General features: G+C 35.7%; 1 protein-coding gene and 1 pseudogene across 2 annotated transcripts in view; one reads left to right on the plus strand and one right to left on the minus strand.

The window, feature by feature from the left end:
* Positions 1–17,361, minus strand: part of LOC145252543 (eukaryotic translation initiation factor 4E type 3-like) — a 40,224-nt gene extending 22,863 nt beyond the window's left edge. For both annotated transcript variants that reach the window (XM_080112092.1, XM_080112093.1), the window contains exons 1-2: positions 17,108–17,361; positions 8,145–8,217 (exon numbers count right to left, since the gene is read on the minus strand). In XM_080112092.1, the coding sequence (XP_079968218.1) occupies positions 8,145–8,217; positions 17,108–17,322 (288 nt within the window). In that variant the 5' untranslated portion in view covers positions 17,323–17,361. The remainder of the gene's footprint in view (positions 1–8,144; positions 8,218–17,107) is intronic.
* Positions 17,362–20,522: 3,161 nt separating this feature from the next.
* On the plus strand, positions 20,523–20,639 carry LOC145252930 (5S ribosomal RNA; annotated as a pseudogene).
* Positions 20,640–21,097: the final 458 nt, after the last annotated feature.

A 21,097-nucleotide genomic window follows, 5' to 3' on the forward strand; every position in this document is an offset into this window, starting at 1 on the left:
GGGCAGGAGGCTTTTGATTTTTTTTTTTTAGAAATATTTTGAACCCAAATTAAATCCATTATATTTGAAAATATATAGAGCTAGATTTTTGCAGATTAAAGACAAGCAAAAGTTATGGCCCGTTGACTCAGAATGACTGCTTCATGCCAAATTGATGGTTAATTATGCTTAAATTTGTGCTCATTTTTTTCATTTAATACTAATCCCTTAGTGTGTATCAAGCGGATACCACAATACTTAATTCACTGCACCTTATCATAGCAAAGATCCTTACAAAATTTCAGCCAGATTGGTCCAGTGGTTTCTAAGAAAACTTCTAGAATAAATGTGGTATAGGGGTGACTAATCTCTATTAATCCCTAACTGTGCATCGAATGGATACTTTTGTATCGTGGAACAACGGTGAAAATAAGAACAATCAAGTCGAGGTTCGGTAAAGGAACAAGTGTATTAACAATAATGTACAAAGATAGGAAAGCGTGTATATCTGCTGGGCACTCGGCTAGCAGTTGAAGTACAGTTGCATCTCTCTCACAGGTGTTGGAATTACTAGCGCTATTTATAGTGCTAATCGGTGTAAATTCCTCTGTTCAAGGAAGGCAAGTATAACAGATACCATAATATTTAGTTGTCTACAACTTATCATAGCAACGGTTCATACAAAACTTTATACAGATCGGTCCAGTAGTTTCTCAGAAAAAGTGGAACGAACAAACAGCCAAATAAAAAGAAATATAGATAATATTAAAAACAATAGAGGTAATTAACATGTCTGGTAAAAATATACGACCCAATGTACATTCGCATTATATATATTCATCGGACAACTGTTCTCATCTTTGTGTGATATTCACGTTTTGGTCGATGCAACCTAAAATCTTCTTCGGGTCTTATCGAACTCAGGAATATTTCTGTCGAATTTGGGAATTTGGATGGAATTTCGAACAGAACCCTTTATTTACTTCATGGGGGTAGTATGCTCTTGTTCCATCAGCCATAACTCGATAGAGGTCCTAAGTAATTTGCAATTATATTTTTCGGTTGGCCACACTGAGAATTGAATCTTCAACCTTCATGAGAATATCACTTTTTACAATTGATTTACCAAATACTCTAACCACTGTGTCACGGGTCCTTGCAGCATGTACATATATTCAATAATTTGGCTTTCAACACATCTTTTTATCCTCAGGTATACGTTAGGATATCATTAGTGCGATCCCAACTTTCACACATATATAACATTGCACTGCAGAAACCAAACTATTTTATTTATCTTCTCTCTGGGAGTTTAGATTCAAGGTCAAGTATTGATTAAATATGAAACTTTTTCCGTGAAATGAACTAAATTCGAAGCTGGCATACCCAGTTTGTACCGTTAATCACTATTTTGAGTAACAAGCAAAGGTGGACGATTCTATACTACAGGAGTCCGCATCATGGCACAGCTGAGTGAGGCGCATGATTAAAAGCCTATTGACAAATGCTTGTTTTCAGAGATTTAGTTGGTTGGTTGTTTTTGTTTTACGGCATATCAACCCTTTTTGGGTTATTTAATGCCGAAACCAAAAATTTTGAAGAAAAATTTTTTTAATAGAATATATTTGATGTTTTCAAATCAGTTTCTATTTAACCCATAGTTGGGACCCTAACAGGTACTACCACTCTGGGTCAGAGTGGACCTGGGAGCAATGGTAATTGAAGGGTGGCTCCACACTCCCCAAAGCCCGCAAGCTGGGGCCTCACCACTGGATATAGTTTAAGGTCATATCCAGGACCCAGAGATTTGGAAAAGAAATTAAGTCAACTATATTTGAAAATATACAGAATAATATTCTAACCCAGGGGGTCTCCAAACTATGGCCCACGGGCCATATACAGACCGCCAAAATCTTTAATCTGGCCCGTGGTATTTTTATGGAAAATGTAAAAATATTCAAGAAAACTTTTAAAAGCAGAAATATGTGAAAATAGTGTGACGGTTCTTCTTTTTGTTCAAAAAATGATTAAAAGAATGAGGTTCGGGAGAACCAGTTTCACTAAAAAGCAAAGCTAATGAGCAAGACATGATCAGTTAATGTTTTTATTTTGGCCTGTGTAGTTGTAAAAAGTCAGCAATACGGCTCCCCATTCGAAAACTTTGGAAACTCCTGTTCTAACTCATATTTGAGAATAAAAAGGACGTATTATTCAAAGCTAAATAAATGAAAATACAGATGTGGATCTTAATTTTTTTTTTTTTACAAAGGAGTCACCTCTTATCAAGGCCCGTAGACCACTTGAGGATAAGAGTTAATGAGTGTATGGTAATTTGGTAAATTGGAGTAGTTAAGGGGACAGTTTATCAAGATCTTGTTTATGTTGGACTTGAAGACGACCATATTGTAGTCAGATGGAAAGCAGGAAAACAAAAGAGAGTTTCACAGGCGTGTTGTTCTAAGAAAGAAGCTTTGCTTATAGAATCTACATTTAGGTTTAAGCAGAAATAGAATGGAGGAAATTATTGATAGTAGTTTCAGCTGGACGAGTATTTTTGATGAAAGTTTGGCAAGGGGGATAATATAAATTGGAGCTCAGATGAGCACTTGCCATGAAAATAATGACAGAGCAGGGATAGGCTTACAATGTTTCTTGTAGAAAGAAGTTGTAAGGAAGAGAAAAGGGCATCCCCTACTAGGCTACAAAGTCTATTTTGAACTCTGTCAAGGTGGGATAGAGTGCTTTGAGCAGCTCCTGCTGAGATGTGGCAACAGTACTCCATCCAAGGACATACTTGCCTCTTATACAGGTATAGAGAAGTGTATTGGTAGTGAGATATCTACTCGAGCAGTAGAATGATCCCACTGTTTTTCCAGCGACATTGGCAACGGATTTGATGTACATTGGCGCCAAAAAGAAAGTCTGCACTTGTTATTTTTCAAGAAACCACAAATTAAAGCTAAATTGAACGTAACTGTTTAAACAACTTATACCTCATTTGACTTACCTTTTATTCCTCTATAATTTTACTTGTTCACATTTGACTTTTAATTAAAGTATCCTAGTGTTCACATCAATTTAAAAAATCAACTTCAAATCGAGAAGGCAAAAAGAAACTCCGCACAATGGAAAATTGTTATTTAAATGTAACTTTAGAACATTAATGCAATTAATTTCGCTTTATAAACGTCAACTTAACACTTATCAATTCATCTATTCCTGTGGTCGAGATGGTTAGGTCGCAGGGTTTTTTTTTTCCATTTCCTTTCCACCTCCGCGTCAAAGGTTCAGGGTTCAAGCCTACCTTTCTACTAAAACTTTTTTTTTTTTCTTTTACACCTCCAAATACGTTTTTTTTTTTTTAACAGGGTTGTTTTGATCTACCCACTCCAAACACCCGGTTTATATGGAAAAGACAAACAAACAGCTGATACGATTGCATGGTGGGAGTTTTGTTTAACTCGATCAAAAAAGAGATAGATATGATGTCCGTTTGCAAATGTGAGATATTACGATCTACGAAGTATGCAAAAACTAACTTCTAACTGATGCAAGAGCCCCCACCCAAAAAGCCTTTCATGGACATACACAAACGCTCGCACCTATTTTGCTCATTATATAATAGACTAGCGAGGGGTACCTGGCATTACCTGGGTGTTTGGAGGAGGGGGGGGGGTTAAAAAAAAAAGTAAGTATGAGGATCGAACCCAAACCGTTGAGTCAAAGTTGTAAATTAAAGTGCGAAAAAAAAAAACGTGCGACGTTAACCATTGCCCCACCGCGAGATGCTAACGGAAACACGTTTGAATTTATTTAATTACTTGGATTTAGCAGGTGCCCGTTTTAATGAGTTAATGAGGTCAAGTTTGTTGCGGGATAGTATTCATTTACTGCTGAACGCTTTTTTTTCCCCCCAAGATGTTATAGGAAAAAGACTAACCCACATCCGGCGAGCGACAAATATTGAATATTTATCTTCCCGAAATCGAGCAAATTAAATAGACAGGCAAGCTTCATTGTTAACTGTGAGATATTATGATTTATATGTGATATAAAAAGTTGTGAAGCGAGCGACTGCTTCTCTGAAAAAAGCCTTTTGTTGACATACAGAAAAAGCGAACACACATACATACATACATGTAGTCCTACCTAACTAATATTCCTGGTGAACCAAGTGCAAAAGAGATTCAGACAATTGCACTTAAGGGAACAGCGAGGATACTAAAAAGAGCTCTCGGTTGGTTTCAATAAAAAAGCGGGGCAATGTTGGCAGCTGGTTTGGCTGCCCCATACCCGGCATTACAATCTTCAAAGGAAGAAAAATAAAAAATAAAAAAAAAAGTATACATTTTCGCTTTTATATATATAGACTAACAGAGGTGTCCGACATTGCCCAGGTGTTTGTCAGTGTGTTGAGAAAAAAGAAAAGCAGGCTCGAACCCGAAGCCTTGAGGTGAAGTCGGAAAAGAAAGGGAAACAAAACGTGACATCTTACAGCGACACTAAGAGGGCAGTAAGTGAGAATGGTTGAAATTAAGCGATTAAAAAGTAAAGTGAATGAGTTGACACAGGATGTCAAACATCACGCACTTAACTTTGGCTGTAAGCCAGTTTCTGTGTATTTGTTTATTTCCCCAAAATGTTGGAAAAAAACCAGCTCCCCATAAAAAGGGGAGTGTCCAAATAAATAGCAATTGTCTGATATGACGGGTTTTCCCCACATTGATCAAAGCTCATTGCTTTCTGGACGTCCCTGGGAAGAGTGCCAGGGAAACACTCTCCGAATACTTACAAAAAACATGAACAAACACGCGAGAAGGTAGAATAGCGGGAATTTTATAAAATAAAAGTTGCTCAAACAAAAAACAAATGAGCTCCTTTCGTAAATTGGAGATATTATAATCTAGAAAATATATAAAAAGTTGTAAGAAACAGTAACCCCCCCCCGAACTCCCCTCCAAAAATCTTTTACCAGGCATACAAAAAAAGCGTGCACACTAACATACATTTTCGCTTTTATGTTATAGACTAGTAGAGATGATTAATAAAGTTGCTTTTAATGTTAGAATGAAATTTCATCCATCTATTCTACAACACAAGGTCAGGACTGGAAAAGATAGCACACTAGAATAAGAGCACACAGACACACATATGTATATATATAAATGTATGTTTACAGAAACGATGTGTTGTTCACTAAAAGCATTAATGATTTAGAAGCGGCATTTTGTAGTGACATCAACGGAGCAAAAATCTTGTACAAAAAATATGCAACAAATAAATGTTACCAAAGGCAAGATAATTTTGTGTGCTTCATTAACATGTACTAACAAAGATGAAAAGGATTGCCCCCCCCCTCAAATTTGGAGCCTTATCATGTACAAGTAATAAAATTTTAACCTAATGAAATTTGTTGTTGAAAGAAGCTGGATATACATGTATAAGTTGGGAGAGTTAGATGTCCATGCAGGTGGGTAGGAAGTGAAAATGCAGCACACAAAAGACGTGTACATTCTAGCAGTCAATAAATGCCTGAGCAGTCTCATTGCTGTCTCGGGTGCTTAGCAATAAGATAATCCTTTATCAAAGAAAAAAAGTAAAGCCTGAGAGAGTGAACCTCCTAGAACTGCGCAGAACTATAAGTCAGCCTGACATATGCAAGGTCATCACCAATTCAAAAATGATCAAAACTCTGCCGAACTGATTGTCACAGACGTATCCTTGGCTTGGTATTAGCAAAACCTACTCAGGCAAACTATTGGCCTATAAAAACTGCCCAAGCAGGCCCAGTATGCCTAAGATGATTAGCAATAAACACCTCATCAAAGGGTGAAAAGATAAAGCCTGAGATGATAAACATCCTAGAACTGCAGAGAACACAGGACTATACACCTTAGACAACAGGGATAAAATCATCTCAAGGACATCCTAGACTCTAGTGGCATTTGATGTTCAGAGATTTTGGTTTGATTTGGTTGTTTTGTTTGATGGCATATCAACCCTTTTCGGGTTATTTAATGGCGAATCCAGTTATTTTAGTAATAGTATTCATGTTGCATCCAGTTATTTTGTAGAAGTTTTTATTCTTCAAGCTCTTTGTATCTTCAATCACTAGTTTGTAGTGTTTGGTTAGGTTGATTTATAGTGTTCCTTACCCTGCAGAACATGAATGAGTTGTGCAATGGGAGGTGGAAAAGTGTTACAGTATTAATGTTTGGTACATTTCAAGTTAGGAAACCAGTCAGGAAGTGGGGGAGATAGGAAAGAGGAAATGGGGAGAAGGAAAAGGTGGGTTGTTGTTTTTGGTTTTGGTTTTGCAGAACATAATTAAGTTTTGCAAAAGGAAGTAGAAAAACAAAAAGCATCAATGTTAGGTGCATTTCGTCTCAGGAAGCCAATATCTTCAGATAGCCTCATCTGGTAGCACCAGCAGAGATTTTGGAAGGAAATTAAGTCAACTGTATTTGAAAATACAAATAAAATTCTGACCTACACCTGAGGATAAGAATATTTTGTTTGAACGTTAAGTAAACAAAATACATATGTGGATCATATATTTTAGCTGACATCTTAATTACTTGTATTGTTTAATATTTAGGTACTGATCTAGAACTTGACCCACAGTCACATCAGCATTTTCCAGTAGTTTACGGTAAGCAGCTGGAAAAGTTGCTGGAAAAAGCCAGCATGAACACTGCCAGATAATAAATTCAAAATGGTGAAAAGAAAAATTTAACTCAAGGAGATAAGACATACTGTAAGTTTAATTATATGAAAGAAATTTTTTTTCCAAGCAAAGTATCTTCAATTTTTTTTTTCAACAAATCTTTCAAAGAAATTATTTTTTCTGAGAAAAGTATCTTCAATTTTTTTATTCAACAAATTTTTCAAAGAAATTTTTTTTTCTGAGAAAAGTATCTTCAATTTTTTTTTTTCAACAAATCTTCCAAATAAATTTTTTTGTTGAGAAAAGGATCTTAAAATTTTTTTTAACAAATTGAAACAAATTGAAAGACAATTTTTATAAGAAAAATATCTTCAATTTCTTTTTCAATAAATGTTTAAAAAAAAAAAATATGGAAATAATCATGAACGAAAATCAAATATTTGCTTTTTCTTTTCAAAGAAAATATTTAATTTTTTTCTGTTTTTTTTTTTAAAAGTTAAAAAAAAATTAAGTGCTATTTTTGTCACGACGAAAAAATTTTTTTCAGAAAAGTTTTTTTTTTCCTATTGCTAGTGATGGGACGATTTCAATATTCTTCCTGATTCCAATACAATTACATTTTCACCCCAAACAAGGCACACTGCCACTTTGGTGTAGGGGGCTACTATTAGGGGCAACAACTACTGGGGTACTATGTAGAGATTTGGGCAACAAGATGTTGGTTCACGTTGCACTTGAACTTCTGCACGTCAGTAGAGTTGGGGAAGCAGGGACTTGGAATGAAATTCCAAAGTCTAGCGGTTCTGGAGAAGAAACTACTGGAGTAGAAAGATCTTTTACATGTAGGGATCTCTACAGTGTGGGGGTGGGATTTTGCAGCCTGTTGGGTCTGTCGAGAGTGTTAATACTGCTTGCAGTTCGTTAGAGCATTCAGCATTAAAATACTTGTAGAACAGGCAGAGGGATGCAACGTTTCGTCGATGGGACAGAGGCTGAAGCTTAGATGCCAGTTCAGGGCCTATCAGATTTGCAACTCTCTTTTGAACCTTGTCAAGGAGCGAGAGACTAGTAGCCGATGCACCAGCCCAAATATGACAGCAATACTCCATACATGGGCGAATGGTTGCCTTATAGAGGTACAGGATACTTTCGGGTGTTAATAGTTTTCTAGCACGGTAGAGAGAGCCCACCTTCCTTGCAGCGGCCCTGGCAATGCTTTCAATGTAATTGTTCCAACTCATGTTTCCTGTGAACGTTAGGCCAAGGAGTTTGAAAGATGTATTCTCAGATAAAGAGTCGTTGGCCATTGCTATAGGTGGTAGAGAAGGTTTCTTGTAATTATTGAATGAAACTAGTTTAGTCTTGGCGGCATTGAACGTGACCATCCATTTTTGTCCCCATTCCACTACAGATTGGAGGTCATCCTCTAGTGTTTCTGCCATTTCTTTAGATATGTGTTATGAATTAATACCAATATTTATCGGTTTTTACAACTCACCTGGACAGTTGTTACAGTGTATATCTTTTTAAGGCAATGTTTATATTCAGCAACACTGGCCCCAGGTACAGACCTGACAAAAAAAAAAAAATTGTTGTGTTTACATTTGCAAAGAAACTAAATTTTTAAGAATCACAGATCTAAAATGAAATCTATTTTTTTTTTTTGTTTTTCTTCTCTGCAACCTATTTTCCACAGAAGAGACGTTGCAAGCTTGTCCCTGCTCTATCACTATTTTTAAGTGTTTGGCAGAGCTCTAATCTATGGTCTCCTCTCACCAATCCTTCACAAAAAACACTTATCTAGCCAAAATCATTATCAATAAATTCCCCCACTCTCTATCGGTGCCTAAACTTAAACATGGATTCTATAAACAAAGCTTCTTTCCTAGAACTGCCCATCTGTGAAACTCTGTTCCGCTGGTCTGCTTTTCAGGTGACTACAATATCATTGTCTTCAAGTCCAACATAAACAAGTTTTTATTCAATCGTCCTCGTAAATTTCATACCAAATTTCTTCTACAAACAATTATTACGCAACTGTTCCAATGACTATAATACACACATTAACCCTTATTCTTCAGTGGCCTCTGGGCCTCGATATATGGTAACCCCTTTGTAAAAAAAAAAAAAAATGTTTAATCTTTTTGTTAAGAAATTTAACATTTTATAACAAAGAAACACACAAACAACATAATGGCATTTATCTCTCTCCCACAGTGGGAAGATACATCTACATGATAGGAAAGTGAGATTGAAGTGCTAGCGCTCCAGAGGAGGAGGAGTATTTTGGCAAAAATAAAAAATAAAAGGAGGAGTATTCTGGCAAAAAATTTTTTTAAATGCCAGGGTAGCTCTGTATTCCCCATTAAGAGCACCTCAGACGATTAGCAAAAAACTAATCTCTTCTCAAAAAGAGAAAGCAAAGCCTAGGTAAGATGACCTCCTAGAACTGCAGAGGATCAGCAATGTATTGCAATCAACACGGAACACGCCATTTTCACAATGGCGTAGACTCTGTTGGCTTTAGTAGGAAAGCGCTGGTTGTTGCTGGAAACCAACCCTATGTGATCAAACAAAAAAAAAAAAATGACTTAAGAATCAATGAAAAACAAAATATAAAGAGAAAGATCCCAAATCTGCAATCACACTCTTTCTTCTCCTATTACTAATATGATGTAGGTAATATTAATATCCTAAAAAAAAAAAAAATGTTCATTTTGGGATCTTTGAACTACTGTTCACTTTGAGTGTCATTTGCACAACGCTTTAGTCGTTTCTAATCCAAATTCCATCAACATTCCTGAGTCTAACAGAAACATTCCAGAATTTAACAAGATAGACATGAAGAAGGTCAGAAACATTCCAGAATTTGACAAGATAGACATGAAGAAGGTCGGAGTTGATGTCGACTGAAACATTATGCAAATGACACTCAAAATGAGAACAGAAGTCCAAAGATTCCAGATAACACAAATAACCAATCCTCATCTCAAAAATTAAGGAAATGTTCATTTTGGGGTCAAGGAAAAAAATGTCTCCTTATTTTATCTTCTTAGATGTAAAAAATATAAAGAAAACTTTGGCTGTTCTGTTTTGGAATTTTTTGGATTGGGATTTATATAAAAATTGGCGATTCCAAAAATTGATGTCCTAATAAAGGCAATCTGTCTTTGCTAGTTTGGGCATATCAAAAGAAGCAAGCGATATATCAAGACTTACAGAGACCTAAGACTAGGCAGCAAAAAGAAAACTAGGCACACGGAAAGAAAAAAAAAACATCAGATAAGATCATTAACAGTAGCAAATGGACATAGTCAATTATCCACACGGCGGTCTTATCGCCAAGTCCAGGCTGGCCCAGGATGTCAAAGTTCAAAGTGTAGTATCTGTTCCGGCAGATGCTGCAATCAAAGTTATATGTGGGGCAACCCCACATATAAGACCATTGCTCCTGTGGCAATCAGTTTTGGTCAATGTAGGGGAAACCCTTCATACCAATTGTCACTATCCAGTTCCTTCTCCTCACTCTTCACATTAAAAATGGCCTTGTGCCTAATTTGCTCAGCGGGGAAGCAAATAAATAACCAATTACCCACAATTATGATCACTGGAAACTTAGCATAAGGAGAGTAGAAAGTGGATCATGGGTTTACTTTTGGCAGCCCTATAACTCTCGCTTCCCTTTTTCTTTTTTTTTTTCTTTTTTTTTTACACAGTGATCACCACTTATCAAGGCCCGGAAGCCACTCAGGGATAAGGGTTATTGCAATTAAGGTTTCAAAAATTATTTTGTCCTTTAGTCCTTACATTCCAGGAGCAATGTTTCCTGACAAAGAGGGAAGAATTGCTGTTTTCTGGGTCCTCCTTACATCAAGTGACTTCATGCCTACAGAAATCACTTTCATTTAGGATGTTAACGACTGTCATGTGGTCCCTCCCGTAATCCGCGATATCCTTCTAGAACGAATTCTGATTAGAAAAATATTGGGGTAACCAGTGCCAATAATAGAATCTTCGGAGTCAATAAAAATTTAATAAACAAAAGGGCGCTTCTACACTATTGGGACGAAATTTCGGAAATCGTAATACTGAATTTCACATGAAAACAATGGTATCTACATATTCCTCGTATTCTTAAGATGATTATATCCAAAAATTAAGAAAATCGATCAGGTAGAAAATTAATTATTGAAGAAAATAAAAATAGAATTTGATGAAAATGATCGCAAGACACAAGAGAGTTCAAAAAGGAGGTAATTTTCCCGTTTTGATTTAAATAAGTTGGCGGCAATTTTTCACCTGCTACCATGATTAAAGTTGTTTTTTTAATAATTCAGTAATATTCAGGTAATTCCGACTGCATAATTTAGTTAGCATTGTACTTTATTAGAATTGACAAAAAAATCAGTAGAAACCATAAAATAAATTGATTCGTGATTTTTTTTTTTTTTAATTTAGCATTATTTCTCAACACTTACGAATTCCATCATTCTGGACTGATTTTTGAAACCTTAATTTACATAAAGTTTTTTTTTTTTTTTTTTTTCGATCATCAAATGTTTGATTTATTGATAATTGAATTATCAACCCACCCAAGTATGGATACTATTCTAGCATGTTAATAAGCGCACACATAAGTGAACAGAATGCTGTTATGGTAAACAAGTGCCCTCCCTATAATGAATTTAATGTAGTAATTGGCTCGTTAAACAAATGGGTAAGCAAAATCCCAAATGAAATCTCATTGATTATGTCTTATCTTTTAAATTATACATAAAGCGCCAAGAAAAGATATAAAAAAATCAATTAGAAACTAAGGAGCAATTGGAAATGAAATAGAAACAGTAATGGTAAAAATAATTAAAGACCACAACCGACAGAAATAAAATAAAATGTACGGAAACATTCATGTGAACTTATTCAAGCGTGGCCAACGTGAATAGAAGGCCCTTCCATTAAAATCACTTAACCTGCTGACATCACAGAATAAAGTACAATGACTCCCTTTTTAATTGCACATGTCCAAATGTAAAAGTAATTTTCTTTTCTTTTCAGAAAAGAAAATTACTTTTATAAACCCCTCGGCAATACTATTTATTTTCTGTTTGAAGCAGAAAATAAATATCTTCGTAATAGTTGTCTATCATCTAATCATGACTATTGTATTTTATTCTGTGAGGTCAACAGGTTATGTATACCATGCTTGAATAAGTTCATTTATGTGTTTTTTTTGTTTTTGTTTTTATTTACATAGGCATCACCACATTATCAAGGCCAAGAGGCCACTCAAGGATAACAGTTAAAGAGTGTACATTAGAAATTGGACAATATAGTAATCTTCATCTGTACCTAAACCTAAACGTAGATTCCATGAACAAAGCTTCTTTCTTAGAACTGCAAACCTACGGAATTGTTTTCCGTTTTCCTGCTTTCTAGCTGACTACAATATGGTTGTCTTCAAGTCTAACGTAAACAAGTTTTTGATGAGCCGTTCTATATAAGTTAACAAATTTACCGAATTTCCATAGCTAACAATTACTATATTGTCCAATTTCTACTGTACATTCCATAACCCTTATCCTCGAGTGGCCTCTTGGCCTTGATAAGTGGTGGTGCCTATGTAAAAAAAAAAGTTACTCTTTTACCTATCTAGAAATTTTTTTAATAGTTTTACTCACTTTAAAACGTTTAATCTGTTCGAAAAATCAAAGTGTCTAGCGTTTATGTGAGAACAAGAAAAATAGTTGTGAGTAGACTCGTAAAATTCAAAGTTCTGAAAATTAATTAAAACTAAAAAACTATACAAAATACTGCTAGAATCATCATCATCATGCGGCCTCAGCCAAGATAGAACTCACTACACTCTTCCAGTATTCCCTGTCATAGCACCCAAAAGATCTTCCTTGGAGATAAATATATCTCGTCGTATCCTTTCTTGAAAAGCTAACTTTCGTGATCGATTGTGAGATGATGGGTGCCTCCATAGTAAAGTTCATCTGTCGCACAATGCTGAACACACGTCTTGCAAACTTTTTTTTTTAATTACATTTTCACCCCAAACAAGGCACATTGCCACTTTGATGTAGGGGGCTACGATTAGGGACATAAGCCACAGGGGTACTATGTAGGGAGTTGGGCAGCAAGATATCGGTTCACATAACACTTGAACTTCTGCATGTCAGTACAGTTGGGGAAGCAGGGACCCAGAAGGGAATTCCAGTCTAGCAGTTCTAGCAGTAGAAAGCTCGCTTACATCAGGCATCTCTACTGTGTAGGGGTGGGATTTAGCTGCTTGTCGGGTTTGTCTGGAGTATTTACATTGAGGGGGTACAAGTGCTTGCAGTTCGTCGGAGCATTCACCATTAAAATACTTGTAGAACAGGCAGAGGGATGAACATTCGTCGATGGGACAGAGGCTGAAGCTTAGATGACAGTTCAGGGCCTATCAGGTTGGTGACTCTCTTTTGAATCTTGTCTTGGAGCGAGAGATTAGTAGCAGATGGACCAGCCGAATTATGACAATAATACTCCATACATGGGGAAATGGTGGCCTTCTAGAGGTACAGTATACTTTCGGGTGTTAGTAGCTTTCTAGCCTGGTAGAGAGAGCCTACCTTTTTCGTAGAGGTCCTGGCAATGCTCTTAATGTAATTGTTCCAACTCATGTTTCCTGTGAACATTAGGCCGAGGAGTTTAAAAGAAATACTTTCAGATAATGAGTCTTTGGCCATTGCTATTGGTGGTGGAGAAGGTTTCTTGTAATTATTGAAGGAAACAAGTTTAGTCTTGGCAGCATTGAATGTGACCATCCATTTTTGTCCCCATTCTACTACAGATTGGAGGTCATCCTCTAGTGTTTCTGCCATTTTCTTAGATATGTGCTCATTTGTTTTCCTGTTGTGTCTGTTATAGAGCATGGTGTCATCAGCATATATACTCATCTCACAAACAATTTTGTCAGGGAGGTCATTTATGAATATTAGGAATAATAAAGGTCCAAGGATAGATCCCTGAGGCACTACCACATTTATATCATATTGTTTAGATGCACGACCGTCGAGGACAACCTGGATTTTTCTCTTATCTAGGAAAGATTTAATTATTTGGAGTATTCTACCAGTGATACCGTATGATCTGATTTTCCTGAGAAGACTTTCATGCCATACCCTGTCAAAAGCCTTAGATATATCTAGAGCTACCGCTCTACCCTCTCCTGCTTTGTCCAGTGAATAGTATATACGTTCAGAGATTACAGTTAGGATATCTGCTGTGGAACGGGCTTGCCTAAATCCATATTGTTGGTTGGTCAGAAGTTTCACATCTGTAAGGTGATGGACTAGAGCTTGGTTTATTATGGACTCAAATATTTTGGAGAAAAGTGGGAGGAGGCTAATGGGGGGGGGGGCGATAATTTAATGGATCAGTTCTTTCGCCAGAATTCTTGAAAACTGGTACCACAGAAGCAGTTTCCCAGCAGTCAGGAAAGCAAGATTCATTAAGGTATTTGTTGTAAAGTTTGGAGAGAACTGGAGCTACTTCGGCGGAGCATTTGAGGTTGATATTCTTGGTAAGTCTCCATATATCATTTCTAAAGTTGGGTGATTTCGCCATGAAAGATTGAGCACTCTTCTCAAAAGACGTGTGTAACATCCATTCAAACGACGCTGTTGTTTTGCTGAAAGAGTCCAAGTTTCAGATCCATAGAGCAGGATTGGCTCAATAAGTACGCGGAAAACTTGGATTTTGAATTTGCGAGCAAGATTGGATTTCCAGATCTTATCAATTTTGTTACAAGCAGTCCATGCCATGCTCTTTTCTAATGTTAAAGTCTTTCTCAGAGTTCCTGATGTGTGAGCCTAGATACTTTGTTTTTTTTTTTCTTTTTACAAGGTAGTCACCACTTATCAAGGCCCGGAAGCCACTCAAGGATAAGGGTTATTGCATGTACAGCAACCAATGGGATAGTATCATAGTAATCGTTAGTATTGGAGATTTGATAAAGTGTCTTACTTAAGGGGGCGGATCATCAGGAATTTGTTTATGTTGGACTTGAGGACATCCAAGTTGTAGTTAGGTAGGAAACAGGCAGACGGAAGAGAGTTCCACAGGCGTGCACTTCTAAGAAAGAAGCTTTGCTCATGGAATCTACGTTTTGGTTTTGGCACAGATAAAGAGTGGGGAAAATTTTTGACAGTGGTTTCAGCTAGACGGGTGTTTATCGTGAAAGATTGGCGAGGAGGGACCAGAGATTGGAGCTCATACGAGCACTTGCCATGGAAGTAACGATAAAACAAAGACAGGCTCGCAACGCCTCTCTTGTGGGAAGAGAAAAGGGCATCCCCACTAAGCCTATTTTGTACTCTGTCAAGGTAGGATAGAACTAGACGAGAGCCATCCATTTCAATTGATGCCAGGTGGGGTCAAAGCGTAGTCATCAACGCATTTGAGAATGTTATTTGTGATGGGGATCAAAACGTAGTCTTCAGCGCATTTGAGGATGTTATTTGTGAGGGTTTTAATTTTGTGATTGTCGCGAATGTTAATTGGCATGCACTCAGTCTTGGTAGCATCCAGGTGAAGCCCTGTACAGTTTGATGCTGATTCCAGAGAAGATGTCTGGCGCTAATGAGGTTGTCGGATAACAGCGCAACGTCATCAGCAAAATCAACATCCGTGATGTAAAGTGCAGGATTACGTGAACTTCTTCTCGGTTGATACATCAGTCCATTGTCATTAATTATATCCACAGAGATATGCATGATGTAGGAAAGAAACCCACTCAATATGTCACGGTAACATATCTTGGGTAGGTTTCTATCATTTTAATTTATTTTTATTTTGAAGTGATTGTTAAGGCTTCAAAGATGCAAAGAGACATCGCGCCCACTTTTTTTTGTTCTTCGGTAGCACTCAAAATTAATTGTTTTTCGAACTGAATAAACATTTTACATTAAATAAAAACACTAAAAATTTATCCAGTTAGGTAAAAAAGTAACTTATTTTACATTTGTTTTTTTAACAACTTTTTCGTACCTCTGTGGATTGTAAAACAAACATTTAAGCGTTTATTTACTGTGAAACAAAAATAATGTTACGTTTGTTGAGTTAGAACAGAGAAACATGGCGGTTTACAATTTCGAAAATTAAACAAAATACATAAAAATGGTAGGACATTATATTTGTGCACGATTAGTGGCATTCATTGGATGAATTTCTAGCATTATTTTGTTTAATTTTCGATTTTTGAGTGATTATCAAGAGTCCAAATCGCTGTAATGAAACCGCCATATTTTTTTTTTTTTTTAGCTATTTTGACAGAGAGCGTTCGAAAAAAAGAAATAATGGTCGAAATCACCTGGTAAATCAAAATTGCGAAATATGAAAAAAAAAAAACAAAAAAAAAACTGTCGATTTTATTTATTTTTTTAATTCAAATTCCAGTTAAATGGACGATTCTCTTTCAGTAGCCGCAACGGGCAACGCGTGTTTCGTTTCATATGCCCGATATTACGCAATTTTGATTCCCCAGGTAATTTCGGCTATTATTTTATTTATTTATTTTTTTTTTTTCGGTCAAAATGGCCTTTTTTTTTTTTTTTCGTTCTAACTCAAGAGACTTTACACTACTTTTGTTTCGAAGTAAATAAACCCTTAAATAAATTACCCAGGTAGATAGAAGAGTAATTTATCTTGCCTTTGATAACTTTTCTAAGCTAAGGGTGTTTATTCCGAAAGCCGTTCTTAACATAAGGAGGTTAAGAGATATCAACTACAAAATACCGGTTAAAATTATGGGGGGGGGGGGGTGATTCTCGTTCAGGTCTGCCTTTTTGTTTTTGTTTGTTTGTTTGTTTTACTCCTTTCTGGTTTTGTTTGTAAAAAAAAAAAAAAAAGATGCCCAAATTAACTTACAAATGTTTTTTTTTTTGACGAAAAAGTTTTGAGACTTAGAAAATTATGGAGGGAATTTTTTTTTTTTTTAAATCATACAAAAGCAAAAATGAAGTCTTCGAAATATTTCTGCCAGAAAAACGAGAAAATTCTAAAATACGCAAAAAAAAAAAACTTTTTAAAACTAGTTACTGACGATGATGATGATGATGATCGTCATTATCACTATAATAATAAATAAATACAACTGCAAACTGCAATTAAGTTGTGTCTAACCATAACATCATCATAATAATAACAAGACTCTCTTGTCTAACCAAAATTATGTGGGGGGGGGGACTTTTTAGAATCACACAAAAAACGAAAATGAGATATTATTTTTTAAGTAAATAAAGTTATCGAAGTATTTATACTAGAAAAACGGGAGAATTCTAAAATACGCAAAAAAAAAAAAACTTTTTTGTTATACACTAGTTAATGATGATGATCGTCGTCATCATCATTATCATAATAAACACAATTACAATTAAGTTGTCTAACCATCATCATCACAACAACAACAAGACTCACTTATCTAACCAAAATGTCCATGGTGTGTCAAGAGGAATTCCATCGGACTTCAGATCATCATCGGGGATCGATTTGAAGCTACTATTGATTTCGTGGTCAGTCGATAATCGATCCCCATCATCTGGCGAAGAGCTCGCCTGGGGGTCAATAAGGTCGTCGTCGTTGTCGTCATAGCCGCTGCCCGAGGGTGAGGCGCCATTATCAGCAGCAGCCATTACAACAACAATTCGACCGACCACGTGATCATAACAAATGACGTCACAAGACACGTGATTTATCTATTTATATAAAGTGAGGGCAAAATAGAAAGTATCCACTTGGTCATGGCCGTCATTTTTGTAATTAGATATTGAGTTTTAGTTCATAAAAAAAAAAAAGATTTTTATTTTTTTTATTTTTTTTTTGCGATTGGTGGGGGAGGAGGAATAATTTGTTCTCAACAATTTGTTTAACAAATAATAAAAGCAAACAGTTTTTTTAGTGGAAATTTTTAATTTTTTGTTTTTAATTGTGAAAATATTTTTTAAAAATTATCTTTTTTTTTTAATTTTTATGCTTTCGTTTGTTATTGTTTTAAATATATTTTTAATTATTACATTATTAATTATTAACTAAATATAAATTTGATTACAAAATGATAAACAATTTTAGAATTTTTTATGACCATATTTCATTTGGAATTAAAATACTCAGTAAAAATTAAAGTGAGTAAAATTTATGTTTTAACTGATTCTAATTTTGGGGCATTTGGCACAATAAAATGAAAAGTTGTCAAAAACAAATATATAACAAATAAATGTTACCAAGGGCAAGATACTCTGCTTCTACTGGATGTTTTTTTTTTTTTTTTTTTTTTTGTCTGTGTTTTAACTTCATTTAAAACGTTTATTTACTTTGAAACACAAGTAATGTCGAGTGTTACGTTAGAACAAGAAAAAAAATGGCGGATATGAGACGGTCATAGTTAGAGTCTCGATAATCGCTCAAAAAACTTGGAAAGTAAAAATAAATATTGATAGAAATCCAATAAATGTTATATGTTACCTTATGTTGCATTTAGTAACATCTATTTGTTATATATTTGTTTGCTTTTTTGTTTTGTTTACCACTTTTTCGTTTTGCTGTCTATACTGTGTGGGAACATGATGAGAATTAGCAGCGAACCGGATGTTAACATATCCCCCATGAGAGACAACACATGGCTCCACGCATCGCTTCCGCTTGGGAAGAAAAAATAAGATAACCACAAAATAGTTATCGACCAATGGCAGAGCTCCACGCTTAAAATAAACACCTCAAATATCACAGTCACTGGGAGCCGGTTTGCCACTATAAAAACGAGGGATTTTAGGGAACCAGATGAGAGGAGGAAAAAGAAGACGAAGACGCCGGGCTGCTAGCTGCTGAGGAAAGAAGTCACCCGCTTTCCAGTTACAAGCTAGGACATGCATCACCGACAGCAGGATGACCAGCCTACCCCTACCACATCCATCGTCCAAAAGATAAGTTACGTTTACGAACATTCATTCCTTGTCAATTCATACATACCTACAAACATTTTACGAACCTTCATTCCTTGTCAATTCATACATACCTACAAGCGTTTTACGAACATTCATTCCTTGTTAAAGCGTTCATACCTGCAAACATTCTACGAACATTTCACCGTAATACAAACTGTCAAATATTTCCATCGGACAATCCATTCTTCGTTAAATCACATTCCATCCTACGAACACTTTGCCTCTTCCAATACAAACTGTTAGTAGTAAATAAAATCGGCTCTCAACCTTCAATATTCGTCTGTCTTTAATTATATAGAGTCAGAATCTACATACTTCCAACGTTATTCATTTCATGTATTCTTGGTTGTGACCTCTATGGCATCCTTTCCTACCCCTAACCCTTTTTATAAATACCGAGGCCATAGCTGCAATACGCTTGCAAGTTTTCATTGAATTGCGTTTGAAACATTTTGTTGGAATTTTATTCTTGTTTAATCTTTCTTCCTCTCTTTTTCCACTTCTTCTTTCTTACTCTTTCTATCTATTTCTGGCATGATGATGATGATGATGATGATGATGATGATGATGGTGGTGGTGGTGGTGGTGGTGGTGGTGGTATCACGTTACTGAATTGTACTCGCTGATTGGTTTGGGAAGTTCCCGCTTGTTTTTTTTAAGATTTGCAATATTTTGTCAGTTGGTGATTTGCCATCCTCTGATACGGGACGTGTGAACTTTGTCTCCATCAAACAAGACATAAAAATTAAAAATAGTCTTTACTGGACTTTAAAACAGTTGAAAATCCAAAAAATTTGGAGATAAGCTAACCAAGCAAAAGTTATGATTTATCCGGATGTTGTGACTCGATTATAAACAAAGCGACGAAGAATGACATGTCAGTAAAGACATAAATATCAGTAACATTCGTGTATTGGAGAATAAAAGCCAGAATATTTTTTTTCTAGCAATGTAGAAGTTGTTTTAATGGCCTAACATGAAGTCAAGATGCTGTATGGCTAAGTTTAGCCGGATTACAACTGGAAAGTCAACTTTGGTGTGCACGATAAAGAAAGTAAAATCTGCCAAGCGAAGTGGTGGAAACTCAGCTGTTGAAGAGACGAAACTACGGGAATTACCAAAAGAACTTTGAACATTCGTGGTTTTATTTTCGTCATCTACAAGGGACTATCATGGATTTGTTTACCCTAAGTCAAAAAAGGAATATTGACGATAGTTAAGGATAAGTAACTTCTGTTGACTTATTTCCGTCCACAAGTAAAATGATAAAATGTCTTCCATTGAAAAAAGTGCTTTAGTAAGTGTCTTCTCTCTCTCTCTCTCTCTCTCTCTCTCTCTCTCTCTCTCTCTCTCTCTCTCTCTCTCTCTCTCTCTCTCTTTCCTTCTTCTATTCCAAATTCTCTCTAATGGTTTTTTTTTTTATAGTTACTTAAGGTCCATTGAACCTTACTAAAAGAGCAAATTTAGCAGTTGCAGGTGCGGGTAAACATTTTGTATCTTATTTTTTGTTACCTTTTTTTTCTCAATAAATTATTTTGTCTTCTAGTGACAAATTTTCTGCATAATTTTAGACAAACGATCTAATTTAATTTAAAACATTTAATTCACTGGAAATGTAATTTGAACTGAAGCATAGAAAAGCATCCAGATTTTAAACGAAACAGTAATCAAAAACTGCCCAAAGACGACTAAAGAAAATCAGTTCAAAGTACTTGCAAAAAAAAACAGATGGATGAAAACGACTACAGAATTTCCCTACACAAATTCGACCAATACATAAAAATGACCATTCGAAAAATGGAAAAATTACAAAACGGATCATTAAAAAGCACTCCATGCTATTTAAGAATATCTGAATGAACATATATATATATATATATATATATATATATATATATGGCATAATCGCATTGACCCAATGGTTCTCATCAAATCACCAAAGTTAAGCAACGTTGAGCCTAGTTAGTACCAGATGGGTGACCATTTGGGAATTCTAGGCGCTGTATGTGCTTTCCGCTTATCTCGGCATTTGTTTCCAGTCGTCCTGAACATACACTTCACTTGCCACTGGTATTTAACAATGTCGACTCAGGAGAGATGTGACTGGAGATTGCGCTCCTCCTGCCACAAAAATTTCACATATGTGGGTATCCATAGTCTGTCAAAGACTGAAGACATCTACATATATACATTTATATATATATATATATATATATATATATATATATATATATATATATATATCCTTTTTTTTCTATTAATTGTCCTACAGTACTGTTACACATCCCCGATGCATGATCACTAATGATAATCGTGTCACAGTTATCAAATTGGCATTGGGAGAATGACACTCGATAGTTCCATAGTTGCTTCTACTCAAATTAATTTCTTTAATGTTTAACTTTTTCCCGCCATTTCACACACTCTGTTGAAACAAGAAGCCACTACTATCTTCTGCAAGAGTCAT

The sequence above is a fragment of the Euprymna scolopes genome, chromosome 29 (genome assembly GCF_053919585.1).
Source record: "Euprymna scolopes isolate OS-2025 chromosome 29, ASM5391958v1, whole genome shotgun sequence".
Taxonomy (NCBI): Eukaryota; Metazoa; Mollusca; class Cephalopoda; order Sepiida; family Sepiolidae; genus Euprymna; species Euprymna scolopes.